Consider the following 15,039-nt stretch of genomic DNA (forward strand, 5'->3'; position numbering starts at 1 on the left):
AAAGGCTTTGTGTGGCAGCTTCTGTTCTGTGATCCTACTTTGGTCAGTGGCGCTTGTGATCTTGTTTTTGGAGAGAAGAATCTCATCACTGGTATCAAGCTAACTTAAGAAACAGACTGGTTCAAAATACAACGTCAGTTGGTTATGGCAGTGCGCCTATAATCCTAGCACTTGGAGCCTTAGGTAGGAGGATTAAGACCTGAGATACATAGCAAGTCCCTGTCTGAAAATAAAAACATAAATATGATAAAAAAAATACTGAGGAAAAAGCTATGTATTAGTGGATTTTGAGTTATAGATTCAGCATGTATATAATGGACCATCCTTTTAAAAGCCTTAAGCTGAAAAAGTATGTTGAATACTTGGTAGGCAAAGACAGCTTTTTAATTTGCTATGTTAATATGTCTTTACCATTAGCTATAAATTGAGTTAATGGAGGCTTTGCTTAGCATGTAATTCCAAAGTCAGGAGAAATGATAGAATTATTAAATGGCCAGATGGATGCTTTAATGACAGTTTCAAGCATTTGCAGGGAATGCCAATATAAGGGGTAGGGGCTGGTAAGACGGCTCAGTGGGTGAAGCTCTTGCTGTGCAAGCTTGACCACCTGAGCTCCACTGCCGGGACCCTTACAGAAGGGTGAGCCAACTCCCAGAGCTGTTCCCATACCTCCACGAGTGCTGCATCATGAATGCGTGTGCGCACGTCTCACATACACACTCATACACATACATACTCACTCACACACATACACACACTCACACACACTCACTCACACACATACACACTCACTCACACACATACACACACACTCACATACACTCACACACTCACACATATACATACTCACTCACACACATACACATTACTCACACACACTCACACATATACATACTCACTCACACACATACACATTACTCACACACACTCACACACATATATACTCACTCACACACATACACACACTCACACACACTCACTCACACACATACACACACACACTCACATACACTCACACACTCACACATATACATACTCACTCACACACATACACATTACTCACACACACTCACACATATACATACTCACTCACACACATACACATTACTCACACACACTCACACACATATATACTCACTCACACACATACACACACTCACACACACTCACTCACACACATACATACTCACTCACACACATACACACACACTCACATACACTCACACATATACATACTCACTCACACACATACACATTACTCACACTCACACACATATATACTCACTCACACATATACATACACACTCACACACATACACATCACACACTCATACACATACATACACACACTCACACACACACATACATACTCACACATATACATACAGTCACACACATACACTCACACACACACATACACACACATACACATCACACACATACACACTCATACACATACACACACTCACATACACACATGCACACACATTCACACACACACATACATACACACACACGCACACACACACACATACACAAAGAGACAACAAAGTTTTAAAGGAGTAGGCACAGCTAGGAGTTTTTGTTTCTTTTTTCAAATTTTACTTTTTTTCGTGTGTGACTGTGTGTGACTATGAATACTTGTGCACGGTGCACATGAGGAAGTCAGAGGTCAACTTTTGGGAGTGGTTGGGACAGTGAAAGTGAAAGCTGTTGTCAATATTTAAAATACAATTAGAGCTGTCTATTTAAATATGTGTAGGAAATGGCAGGTAAGACAATTAAGTTTTAGTAGAACTTGGAATAACAATGAAACTTAAAAAGGACAGTGTATTGAGTGGAAAATGATACAAGCTTAAGAAACTGGATGATTACCTAAGAGCTATTTGGTAAGCATTAGACAAATATTAGGCTACTTGTTCCAATACATAAGGATGATACTATTTGCTTTATAATTAACGTACGCTTAGTTACATCAAACGATCAGCATCTACTGCTATGATCTACACTCATTTCTTTTTTATTACAGTATATTTGTTATATAAAATTTCATTATGATATGTTCATAAGTATATCAAGTATGACGATCCCATCTCCACTACTTCTTGTCACAGTAGCTGAATCTTAAAACAGTAGAATGTAAGATACAACACAAAAGAATCTCAGCTTATCTACTTCAATCTTCTCCAAGGATTAAATTTGGGAACTTCTGTTTTTTTGTTTTGAGACAGGGTCTCATTATGTAGCCCTAGCTGGCCTTGGACTCACAGAAATCAGCCTGCCTCTCTCCAGAGAACATTGGGAGCTTTTTGAGACCAATAAATAACAACAAACTCCAGATCCCACCTGTGCAGAATTTGTACCTCAGGTAGGACCGCTCATATAAAGCTTCTAGAAAACAAGTTTATATTGACTTCTTTAGGGGCTGGAAGCTGAGTAGAAGAATGCTCACTGTGCAAGTATCTAGTTTTCATCAGCACTGCACACTCACACTCTCACACACACTCACACACACTCACACACTCCCACACACACTCTCACACACACTCTCACACACTCTCACACACATACACACTCCCACACACTCCCACACACTCTCACACACTCACACACTCACATACACACTCACACACACACCCACACTCCCACACACACTCTCTCACACACACTCTCACACACACTCCCACACTCCCACACACACTCTCACACTCTCTCTCACACATACTCACACACTCACACACACTCTCACACACACTCACACACACTCACACACACACTCACACATACTCTCACACACTCACACTCACACACACCCACACACCCTCACACACTCTCACACACACTCACACACACACTCACACACTCTCACACACTCTCACACTCACACACACCCTCACACATACTCACCCACACACTCTCTCACACACACACACACTCACACACTCTCACACTCTCTCACACACACACCCTCACACATACTCACACACACTCTCTCTCTGTCACACACACTCACACACTCTCTCACACACACACACCCTCACACATACACACACACTCTCTCACACACACACTCACACACACACTCACACACACACACTCTCTCTCTGTCACACACACACACAAGCCATATAAAGCTGTATACATCATATATATTATAAAACATTCATTTCAAATTGAATTTACAGTTATATGATATTGTATAAATATTTTATAATACAAGCCTAGCAGATTAATGATTGTGTTAGTTTTTAAAGGCAGGGTCTCACTGTGCCTCTCTAGCTTGCCTGGTATGTACTCTATTGAACAGTCTGGCCTTGAACCTACAGAGATCTGCCGACCTTTACCTCCTGGTACTGGGGACCAAAAGGTCAGGTCAGTAAAGGAGATGATGTACTAATTTTGCTGAGTGGCTTTAGTTCATTATTAGAAAACAGAGAGACACGACACCTTTCTGATCGCTTGCCCTGATGCCTTCTTCCCAATGAAGCTTTCGGAGACTCCAAGAAGAGCAGCCACATTTTGCTCTGCTGGACTGAGTTGGCTAAACTACATAGAAAAGGAATAAACACATAAAAAACATAAAATTGTAGCTTTAAAATTCTGTCATTGGAGCCAAATCCAGTATTAACTTTGAAGTCACATTTTCATAGTTGTAACTAACAAGAAAGAAACCCATGACATTTATTTACAAATATTACAAGTTTTAAAACTATAGGATCAGCCGGGCATTGGTGGTGCATGCCTTTAATAACAGCACTCGGGAGGCAGAGGCAGGAGGATCTCTGTGAATTTGAGACCAGCCTGGTCTACAGAGTGAGTTCCAGGGCAGCCTCCAAAACAACACAGAGAAACCCTGACTTGAAAAACAACAACAACAAAATAGGATCAGAAGATAATGTTCTGTGTAGAATTATTGTCATAAGCAGAACAATATTTCGTCAACACCAGACTATACATATGATGGTGGTTCTGTAAAATTACATGGCCTAGAGATGTCACAGCTGTCTTGGAGTGTAAGCACACTCTGATGACCATGTCTTACTGCATTCCTCAGAACACATCTCCATCACTTGGTAGCAAAGGACTGTGCATGAAGACAGTCACAGAACTTTTTATGGACGTGCTTATGTTTAATATTAGAGTGAGCTACAAGGAGACACGAGGGAAGGGTTTGAAGGTAACTGCGTCAAACAGTACCACTTCAAAGACTCATGCAGTGCCAAAAATGATACCATAGAAGTTAATTTCCTGAGAGTAAAAAGCTGTAGACTGAGGACTTGGGGGTGCAGTTCTAAGGTACATCACACACTTATTATACACAAAGCCATGTTAGGGGGAAGCCAGCCACCATTTTTGCCAACTGTAATCTTGTGTGGTCATTCAGCCAGCCTGTTCACAAGAGAAAATCATAACACCTTACTTTACAGTTGCTTTTATTACATACAGTGCCAGCTCCCTGCGTTACTGACTATAAAATAAATACTCTTTGTGAAGCTGGGGGATGCTCTGTAAACTTCTAACACAAGCATGAGGACCTGAGTTCAACTCAGGTAAAATGCCAGGTGTGGTGGCCCCTGGAGCTCATTTGTCATTCAGCCTAGACTAAGTGGTATGAGCTCCACATCTCAATGAGAGATCCTGTCTCAAAACAACAACAACAACAACAACAAAACCCAAGTCCCTTCAAATCCTCCCAACCAAAAACCAAGGTGGATTACTCCTAAAGAATGACACCCAAGGCTGACCTCTGACTCCACATAAATGTACATACATACAAATAAATATTTAAAAGAACTTCAAAGACAAGTATATGTGTGTTAATGTCATAATAAGTCCCATAGTTTTGCACAATTAACATACAGTAGTCTAAATCAAGAAGAGAAAGATTCTCTGAAAGCTGAGAGGCCCAAGTCCAAATGCTTCAACAGAGAAATGGCAGTAGCCAACCACTTGATGAAAGTCCAGAGTAGTCTAAGCTGCAAAGTCCCATTTTCTCACCTGCCTGAAGTACACCATCCAGTCAGGCTCAGTCTGAGCAACAAGGTCGTAGGGGGTTGTTAGGTAGACCAGATGGAGAAGGCTTTCCAGGACAAGTCCTTCAAGACCTTTCTTCAAGTCTCTGTATAGAGTGTCACAATAGGCCAAATCAATGGCCCCTAAAGAAACACAAACACACTTAGGAAGTGACTGCATCTTCTCTTAGCCAGGTGTGCTGTGCCTTTTTGTCCCAGCACTTGGATGACGGACGCCGATGGTGGACTATGGGAAGATCAACCACAAGAACCCAGCAGTCTGAGGCCAGGCTGTCTTGCATGAGAACCAGCACCAAAATTCAGTTTGGATTAGTTTGAATTTGAACAAATATACTCTCAGAGTCTTAGTTTTCTCAGTTTTAAGAGACAATAAAACATAACTGGAGTCATAAATGAGAAAACATACAACGAATATTTGGGCTTTGTAAGCTGGAATAATTCCTACATAAATAACATGAATGTACATGAAATATACAAAGATATCTATGATATTGGTCTGTTTGTGCCTACAGTATTGTAATGAAATAAAAGGAACACTTTGAAAGACTGAAAATAAACAAACATAAAGACTTGTTATTCTTGTTTTGGGAGGCTCTGAACCAAGGTCTCTTGTTCTACACCTGCACTAGAGTTCAGGTCCTAAGTTCAATCTTGTGTAGTAGCTAGCTAACCAAACCAGTAATTTCAAATTACCTTGTTTATAATGATTTTGGCAGTTACTTTAATAGTACGTATCAACTTTTAGACAGTTCTGATGTAACTACTCTAATTTTGGTAATCTAGTAAAAAAAATTTCAATGTGTACCCAAAATAAATTGAGATGCCCACTTTATAAACTATGAGGCTGTTTATAATTAGAAAAATCACGAACAATGTTAATATTTATAATAAGAGATGATTAAATAATTTATGCTACAGCCCTATTATGGATGACTACAGTATAAAAGGAAGGTGAACGTGGGCTCTTAGGAGGCCCTCACATAATCTCAGCTACTTGGAGGCTGAGGCAGGAGGATTACAAGTTCAAGGGCTACCTGGGCTACAGCTGACAAGCTGGGTTGGCCAACTTAGTGAAACCCAATTTCAAAACCAAAAGAGAGAGCTGGAGATGTAGCTCAGTGGCAGTGTGCCTGTCTAACATGTGATGCTTGGATTCATTGTATTTTATAAGCACAATTCCATTAAAATGTGAACAATGTATGTATACACACGTTATCTATGCAGAAAAATACAGTCAGGTGCCACCTGCCAGGGACACACTGCCCTTGTGTAAACATTGAAGAGATGGCTAACACCACCATTAAGTGGCATGAACTCTTTGGACCTCTGTGATGTATGTGGTCAGAGTAGGCGGGCATGTTATATGGTGGGTGGATGTGTTTGGAAAAGTATATATTGAAGTGGGAACAATGGGAGTTCCTGAGGAGTGCAAAGGGGACAGGAGTATGGGACCTGTGATAACATAATCCTGACTTCTTAGGCTAGTTTCCCCATGTGTGACAGAGGATGAAGGCCAGAGGATGGAGGAAGGTTCTTCACTTATGCTCCACCTGACTTCTTAAGACAGACTCTCACTAGGCCAAGAGCTCACTGCGTTGGCTGGGCCAGTTTGCCAGGAAGGACCTGCCTGCCTCTGCCTCCCTACTGCCATCCACACCACCATGCCTGGCTGGTTATGTGGGTGCTGGGATTTGAACTCAGGTTGGTCTTTATGCTTGCATAGCAATCACTTTATTAACTACGTCATCTCCCTAACTGAAGATTTTTTTCTAACATTTATTTTGAGGTGAGTTTATTTTATTGTGATGTTATTGTCGTCATAACAAGATCACTTAGAACTGGATCACTTGGCCCTTTCTCTTCTTATCACCTCCCAGTTCAAGATGCTTGCATCTCTTACTAGCCAGCATCCAGCTGGGCTCAAAACACTCAAGCCTCAGCACAATCTTCTTTCGCCTTTTTGCAGAAAACAGGCTTAGCCTGCCCACCACAGCCACTCTGCTTCCTGTCACAGAGCCGCTGTCCCTGGGCACACACAGCGTCCTTGTCCTTGTACTGTGTCACTCTACGGGGCTGGTGCTTGCCACATTTCTTGTAGAAAGCCCGGTGGGTCTTAGGAATGTTCACCATGTTGGCGGGAGCAATATCAGAACAGAAAGCTCTAAGAATTTTTTTAAGAGCAGACATTTATTATTTTTCAGTAGTTAAATTATGATATACTCATTAAGAAATAGATTCTTTGTTCAGATATAATCTACATAGCATGCAAAAAGGCAGTTCTAGAACAACAGAAATTACTTATTTAGAAACAAAAACTTAAGCCTGTTTATAGCATGTACTGAGAACTGAAGTAAAACACACAGAAAGATGTTATTTGTGGCAGGATTTAAGCTCTGTGTTGCTGAGGGAGGGGAGTAGAAAGTTGGCATGGCCACCTCTTAATACAGTGTGCAATGACCTACAATTCAAAGTATTTTCTCAACTTTTGAAAGTTGAAATAGCTTGTAAGATTAAAGCTTCTAACATGAAATCACAAATTCAATTTAAAGAAAGAAAATAACTTAATTTCTATTGTTTCCAATATATCCCGTTAGAAAACACTGGGATTTAGGCAAACTTACCCTTAAAAGAAGCTTGGCCCAGTTTTGTAACACGGAAACGACACTCTAATTCTGTGTCACCGTGGCTCTCTTTCTGTAGAAGTCCTTTCTCTGTCAGGTAGCTTAGTGAGTCAACAGTTATTTCCCACAGACTTTTTTCTTTCAGTAAAATCTTTTGCTGAACACCGAAAAATGTACCATTCATAAACTGATATATGTCACCAAGACTTGTTGCAATCTGAAAGAATTCAGGACATCATTAGAAAATTTTCAAGGAACAAGATTATTCACTTTCATAACTTAAAGCTATCTGAAGAAAAAATTAACACAAAATCTACACCACTAAAAATTAACAAGGAAAACAAGTGAAGGGGAAAGACATCATCAAGTTCCCACTTGCTACACACATTTTCATTATAATGCTTTTTAAAAAGATTTATTTTATTATTGTTATGATGATGATGATGACTATCCATGTCACAACCTTCCCCAGTGATACACTAGCCTGCTGACTATTATCATGTCACAGCCTTCCCCAGTGATACACTAGCCTGCTGACTATTATCATGTCACAGCCTTCCCCAGTGATAACTAGCCTGCTGACTATTATCATGTCACAGCCTTCCCCAGTGATACACTAGCCTGCTGACTATCCATGTCACAGCCTTCCCCAGTGATACACTAGCCTGCTGACTATCCATGTCACAGCCTTCCCCAGTGATACAGTATCCAGCCTGATGACTATTACTATGTCACAGTAAGCTTTCTTTTCTTGCTTTCTACTCTCCTAGGAGGGCTTATCTCTTCCTTCTGAATTTAATTGGGGTCTCTCTTTCAACCTCAATGCTAATTCTTTTTCCTTCTTTGGACTTTCATAATTATAAGTGGCCAGGTGATACGCTATGGATAATACTATTCATCTGCAAGGTACCAAAACTTACCATATCTCTTTTATCATACTTCTACCACCATATTCATAGTAATGAGGACAGGTTATATGATGAGCTAAGAACAGTGGTTTTGCAGTTAGAAAAAGCTAATTCAAATTCTGGCTTTTACTACTTTGTGGATAACTGTACTTGGGCACAAGGCAAAATTTAATAAATCTAAAAGAATAAGCCTAAAAAAATCTAATTCCCAATCTCATTATTTTTCACTCTTGATAAAGGCTGTACAGATCTCTAGGGATGCTGTTTCCAAATGAGTAAACCCATCATAAGGTCAAAATATTGTAGTGAAAAATCACGTATTACACCTCACCTACAGAGCCTCACAGCTTGGTAACACTTTGCTCTGCAGAGTATCAGCTGCTGCCCTTCGGGTTTGCAGAGCTGGGTCTTGTTATAGCCATCCAGCACTGAGGTGATGGTATTGTACCAGAGGGTTACAGGCATGCCTCTCTTTTCACGTGAGCAGAAGTGAGAGGTTGTCACATATATGGACCCACTGTTTCAAAGCTCCACAATACCGTCTCCTATAAAATAACTTCTGTAGATAATAATTATCTGATTTCTTGTATCTCCTCTAATTAAAAAGATTCAGATTTAGAGTATTTTTTTAAAAATGATTACTTCATTTTTATTGTAAGTGCTTTGGTGTTTGCTGCATATATTTCTGTGTGAAGGTGTTGGATACCCTGGTAATGGAGTTATAGACAGTTGTGAGTTGGCATGTGGGTGCTGGGAACTGAATCTAGGTCCCCTGAAGAACAGCCAACACTCTTAACCTCTGAGTCATCTTTCCACAATCCCAGACTTAGATTTTTTATGTCATAGATTTTTTTTTTTTTTTTTTTGGTTTTTCGAGACAGGGTTTCTCTGTATTGTTTTGGAGGCTATCGGTCCAGCCCAGCCTCGAATTCACAGAGATCCGCCTGCCTCTGCCTCCCGAGTGCTGGGATTAAAGGCGTGCCCCACCACCGCCCGGCAGATTGTTCTTTTTCACATTATACCACAAGCTATTTTTTTATATATTTTATAATTTGCCTGAATTTTTAAAAACTTCTATTATGTCAGGTAATAGTTGTCATATTTAAGAAGACCTTTAAAAATACCTTCAAACCAATTAAAGACAGAAACAAACTCTGGATTCCCTTGCTGAATTCCTCAATAAGATGGCTGTAGCAATTTTCCAGGGGTCCATTTATCAGTTCCAAGACCTATGAAAGTTAAAGCAGTATTACATTTTGTGCTGCTACTAAAGCTAAACAATGTTCCACATAAAGGCCTTACACTTTGTACAGGTCCCAGGAAGCCCCATACTCCTCCAAAGCCAAGACAAAACCATATAACAAGAAACAGAAAGATGTTCTACAAAATAATAGAAAAATATTTTTCATTGTCTGAAATATAAAAATATTTGGACTACTCTTTCTAAGTCTTAACCATACAGGAGGATATATCACTTAAGGAACATTGGTAATTAGGGTTTTTTGTTGTTGTTGTTGGTGGTGGTGGTTTTTTGAGACAGGGTTTCTCTGTATTGTTTTGGAGGCTGTCCTGGAACTCCCTCTGTAGATCAGGCTGGCTTCAACTCACAGAGAGCCACCTGCCTCTGCCTCCTGAGTGCTGGGATTAAAGGTGTGCGCTGCCAACACCCTGCAGTAATTAGTTTTTAAGAGATGATTTCATGTAAGGGCTAGGCTGATGATCAAGAAAGAAAAGACAGACAGACAGGGCCAACAACAGTAGTCCGGTCAGATGGAAGGTTACCTGTTGCTTGTCTTTTTCTTGAAGTATAAGAATGCTCTCGCCAACGGTGTCGATGCCAGCACGTCCAGCCCTGCCAACCATTTGCTTATACTGATTCCTCCTTAAGAACTCTCTAGCCACATAAGGGGCTCTTAGGATGACTCTGTGGACAGTAGAAAATGAGAAGTGGTCCTCTATGTCAATAACACCACTCTTTAAACACAATTCTATTTTATTTATCTGTTAGCTTTATATAAAACTGCATTACAGTAGATCTTTGATGTCCTAGGTTCTTAAGTATATCTTCTGTAATTCTTATGAAACAATGTCCTTATTTCCTTTTCTTATGAAGGAACTGGCTGAAGTTCATTAAGTGGCTTAACATAAGCCACAAGGTTAGTAAATGCCACAACCATCACATGTACTCAAGTCTCTGTCGTTTCGAAGCCTATGATCAATCTACAGTAGTGTTCTCCAAAGCTTCTTGATTTTTATACTGGGACTGAAATATTTGGCATGTAACACTGCCACAAGCCACCGATTTATGAACTGATGTTATCTTCACCTGAAAGATCTGGCATGTGCCACCCCCATGGCTACCAATTTATGAATTGATGCTATCTTTAACCCTGAGGCATTCGCTTCAGGTTTCACCTGGATTTAGTCTATGAAACAGCAATTTCAAGCCTGCTAGGTATAAACAAGTCTGTAGTGAGTTTCCTTCTTCAAAGGGATTGAGGAATCTGTCATTGCCTATATATTATCAACCTCTTCATTTATAAATCTCAATAGACTGTTTAGATTGATGAATGCTTGAAGAAAACAAACATAAAAAAGGAATGAGAATGCCCAGAAAATATGGTTAAACACAATAAATAAAATAGGGAACAGTAAAGAACTGTGAGAAATTATAATGTCCACAGAAAATCCCACAGGGAGTCACAGGCACTCCACTAAAGCAGACGGCTACAAGAGTTTAATACAAGAGAGTTCTTGGAAATTTAAAATTCATTTACAATCTAAAGAAATAATGAATGAACATAATTAACAGAACAGTAAGAAACTAATTTTTTTACTTTTAAATTTAAATTTAAATTAGAAACAAGGTTGATTCACATGTCAATCCCATTCCCTTTCCCTCCCTTCCTCCCACGCCCTCTCTCCACCCCCCCCCAGTATCCCCTCATTTCCCAGGGAGGGGGAGTCCCTCCATGGGGTGTCCATAGTTTGTTATTTCATCCAGGGCAAGGCCTAGATCCTTCCCCAAGAGTCCAGGATGAGAGTACATCTCTCATTGTGGGATGGGCACCCAAGTCCATTTGTATGCCAGAGATAAATACTGATCTACTACCCAAGGCCCAATAGATTACCTAGGCCTCCTCACTGACACCTACATTCAGGGGGTCTGGATCAGTCCCATGCTGGATTCCCAGTCTGGGATTCAAGAGCTAACCCTTGTCAGGTCAGCTGTTTCTAGGGGTTAAACCAGCCCAGTCTTAACCCCTTTGGTCATCAGTCCTCCCTCTCTGACACTGAATTCCTTGAGTTCAGCTCAGTGCTTAGCCGTGGGAGTCTGCCTCTGCTTCCATCAGCCACCGAATGAAGGTTTTGTTTCCCAGACTCTCTGGCCATGGGATTGTAGGCTGGCACTCCCCAGATCTATGTCTAAAATCCATAAATGAGAAAGTACATGCCATGTTTCTCTTTTTGTGACTGGGTTACCTCACTCAGGATGGTTTCTTCTAGTGCCATCCATTTGCCTGCAAATTTCAGGATTCCATTGTTTTTTTCTGCTGAGTAGTACTCCATTGTGTAAATGTACCGAAACTAATTTTTTATATGCTGGCAATTCCATATTTGTACAAAATGTATTGCCGTCGTATTCATCCAGTTCCACAATTCTCATGCCCTCCCACTTGGGCTAACCTACTTCTGTGTGTTAAAAATATAGATTTGGGTAGTACTGGGGTCTGAGGGGGAGAAGCTCTCGGTGTTAGGCAAGCACTCTGCCACTGTGCTGCTTCCCAGAACACTGAGAAACCTGAATTTTATACAGAAGGCAAAACTGGAGGAGAAGTATGCAAAGCAAAGTCGACAACTCGAACCACAAGTCTCTGCCCCCGCCAAGCCAAAGCCATACAAGAAGACAGCCAAGAGGGAAGGATGGAGTGCAGATATGACCACCCAAAGTTCTAAGGTAAAGAAAACCACAAAGTTCAAGATGGAGCCCTCAGCCCGTGCCAAGCCCTACCTGACAGACAGGTAAGCTGGGACTGCTGGGATCACACAATCAGGCTGCTTGGCTTTGAAACTCATTAACCTGATGTGACATTCAACTAGTTAATTATTTTACACATTTTAACTCCACGAGATGACAGTCATATTGCAGGGTTGAGTAAGTAAACGCAGGTCTAGCAGCTGGGTGCTGGGGCGGGTGCTGGTGACGCAGTAATAGGAGGGAATGACACAACAACTACAATCAGTGTAGTTACACACCGCGAGGGAAACCTAAGGTGATGGGGACGTCCTGAGTATATGTCAATAAAGCACTGCTGGCCAATAGGGAAGCAAGACAGGTGGGACTAGGAGTCCAGGAGGACTCTGGGTAGGAGAAACACAGGAAGTCAAGATGTAACCGCCATAGGGATAAGAAGCCCAGAAACTTCTCTGGTAAGAGAAAATACTTATTTAGCAATTATGGGGTAAATACTTAAGTCAGAGCTAGCCAGTAAGAAACAAGGAAGGCCAACAGCTTCATAATTAATAGTGTTTTGTGTGTTATTTGGGGACTACAACGTGGCAGAGCCCAGGTGATAGGGGAAGGGAAGGACGGACCTAAAGCTGCTGGCAAGAAAAAGGCTTCTCTTTACACTAAGGTTAAAAGGAAAGTCTAAATGTCGCTGGAGGGGCTAGCTCTGTGGACAAAGGCCTTGCCTGGAAGGCTGACAACCTGAGTTCTACCCCCAGGACCCACCGGTGGAAGGGGCAACCAACTGCCTCCTGACTGGCAAGGCTGTGCTCTGACCTCCGCAGTCACACAGGGATCACATGCATTACCTCATGATATCCACGAGTAAGATGAATAAGAGAAAGCTTTGGGGAGGAGAAAACCACAAACCCACACAGAACAAGAACACGCTGAGCGTGGTGGTGCAGCTTTAATCCCAGCACACGGAGGCCAGGGCAGGAGGATGTGTTCAGAGAGGTCTGCGGGTGAGTTACAGAGCAGCCAGAGCTGCAGTGTGACCCTGTCTCTAAACAGATGAGTAGATACATGTGAACATAGGGGTGACAGCACAATTAACGACTACGACATTGAGACGGTCTTAAGTTTACCCAGCACAAAAGCATGCTTTTCAACAGTCACAAAACTTCGTGGAAGTCAGTTATATAGTTTTACACGTTTGGTAGTGTGTGAAAAGGTGACCAGGATCTGACCTTGAAAAGCTACTGCATTCAGCCTGGGAAATGGTAGCACAGGCCTTTAATCTCAGAACTCAGGAGGTAGGGGCAGGAGAATGAGTTCCAGACCCACCAAGGCTACATAGAGAAACCCTGTCTCAGAGAACCAAACCAGACAGCAACAACAAAAGCTGTCACATTCAGCTGGCTGTAATCAGCCCCTCCCCCCAGGACTGAACTCAGGGTCTCATACACAGCAGGCAAGGTTCTAACCACTGAACAACACCCCCAGACTGGCTTTCCAAATCAAGTCATGCCTCTAACTCCAGCACTAGGAAGGAGGCTGAGGCAGACGGATTCCCTCCAGTTGGAGGCTTGGGCTACAGAAACCCTGCCTCACAAATTCAAAACACAGACAGACAAACAAACACATGAAAGAGAGAGGGCACAGAAGAGAGTGATCTACTATCAGGAAATCTGCTTTTCGTTAAAATGTCGAAGGAAACAAACCAACCAGCTCAGGAGAGGAGAACTCCATGAATCTCACGCACTACCGATGACTACGGATGAGCCTTACCTGCGTGCTGGCAGATTGACCCCCGCTGCCAGGGTGGACGTGCAGGTGAAAAGGCAAAGGATGCCTGTGGAGTAGGCCTCTTCCAGAAGCCTCCGTTCATCACTAGTTAGACCACTGTGGTGATAGGCAACCCCGAAAGGGACGGTGCGCTTCAAGACAGGGCACACTTTACCATTGCCCACAGCCCTCAAGCTTTTAATCACTTCCGATTTTTCTTCACCTCTGTGGTTTAGATAGTCCCTAGAAAAAAAAGATCCATTGGACATAATACCTGGGACTACAGAGAAGGCTCAGCAGTTAAGAGCACCAACTGCTCTTCCAGAGGACCCAGGCTTAGTTCCCAGAACCCACATGGCAGCTCACAGCCATCTGTAACTCCAGTTCCCGCGGATCCGATGACTTTTTGTCACCTCCAAAGGCACCAGACATGCCCATGGTACGTGTGTGCGTGTGTGTTTGCACATACAAAGCATCCATACCCATAAAATAAATAAATCTTTAAAAGGAAGAAATAAGAGCCCTTGAATTATAGTTAGAAAGTGGTCACCATTTTTCTTTTATACCATGCTACCATTCTTTTCTGGTTATGTATTACTTGTATAAGTACACAAAATGTTCTTAAATTATACTAAAATATTGAGTGATTTTGTAAGAAAACTTAAATGATCAAGTTCCTTATTTCTCTTAGTTGTATGGGTGTGCGTGCATACATGAGTGCAGGTGTCCACGGAGGCCAT

General features: G+C 41.7%; 1 protein-coding gene and 1 pseudogene across 4 annotated transcripts in view; both read right to left on the minus strand.

Annotated features, from left to right (window-relative positions):
• Nucleotides 1–15,039, minus strand: part of Helq (helicase, POLQ like) — a 37,312-nt gene that overhangs the window by 8,802 nt on the left and 13,471 nt on the right. For 3 of the 4 annotated variants that reach the window (XM_040747514.1, XM_040747516.1, XM_040747517.1), the window contains 6 exons: nt 14,303–14,542; nt 10,345–10,486; nt 9,687–9,791; nt 7,655–7,871; nt 4,999–5,156; nt 3,448–3,546 (listed from right to left, as the gene is read on the minus strand). In XM_040747514.1, coding sequence (XP_040603448.1) covers nt 3,448–3,546; nt 4,999–5,156; nt 7,655–7,871; nt 9,687–9,791; nt 10,345–10,486; nt 14,303–14,542 — 961 coding nt within the window. The remainder of the gene's footprint in view (nt 1–3,447; nt 3,547–4,998; nt 5,157–7,654; nt 7,872–9,686; nt 9,792–10,344; nt 10,487–14,302; nt 14,543–15,039) is intronic. The other variant, XM_040747515.1, reaches the window with a different exon arrangement.
• On the minus strand, nt 5,163–7,646 carry LOC110342067 (annotated as a pseudogene).

This window comes from Mesocricetus auratus, unplaced genomic scaffold (genome assembly GCF_017639785.1).
Source record: "Mesocricetus auratus isolate SY011 unplaced genomic scaffold, BCM_Maur_2.0 Super-Scaffold_100006, whole genome shotgun sequence".
Lineage (NCBI taxonomy): Eukaryota > Metazoa > Chordata > Mammalia > Rodentia > Cricetidae > Mesocricetus > Mesocricetus auratus.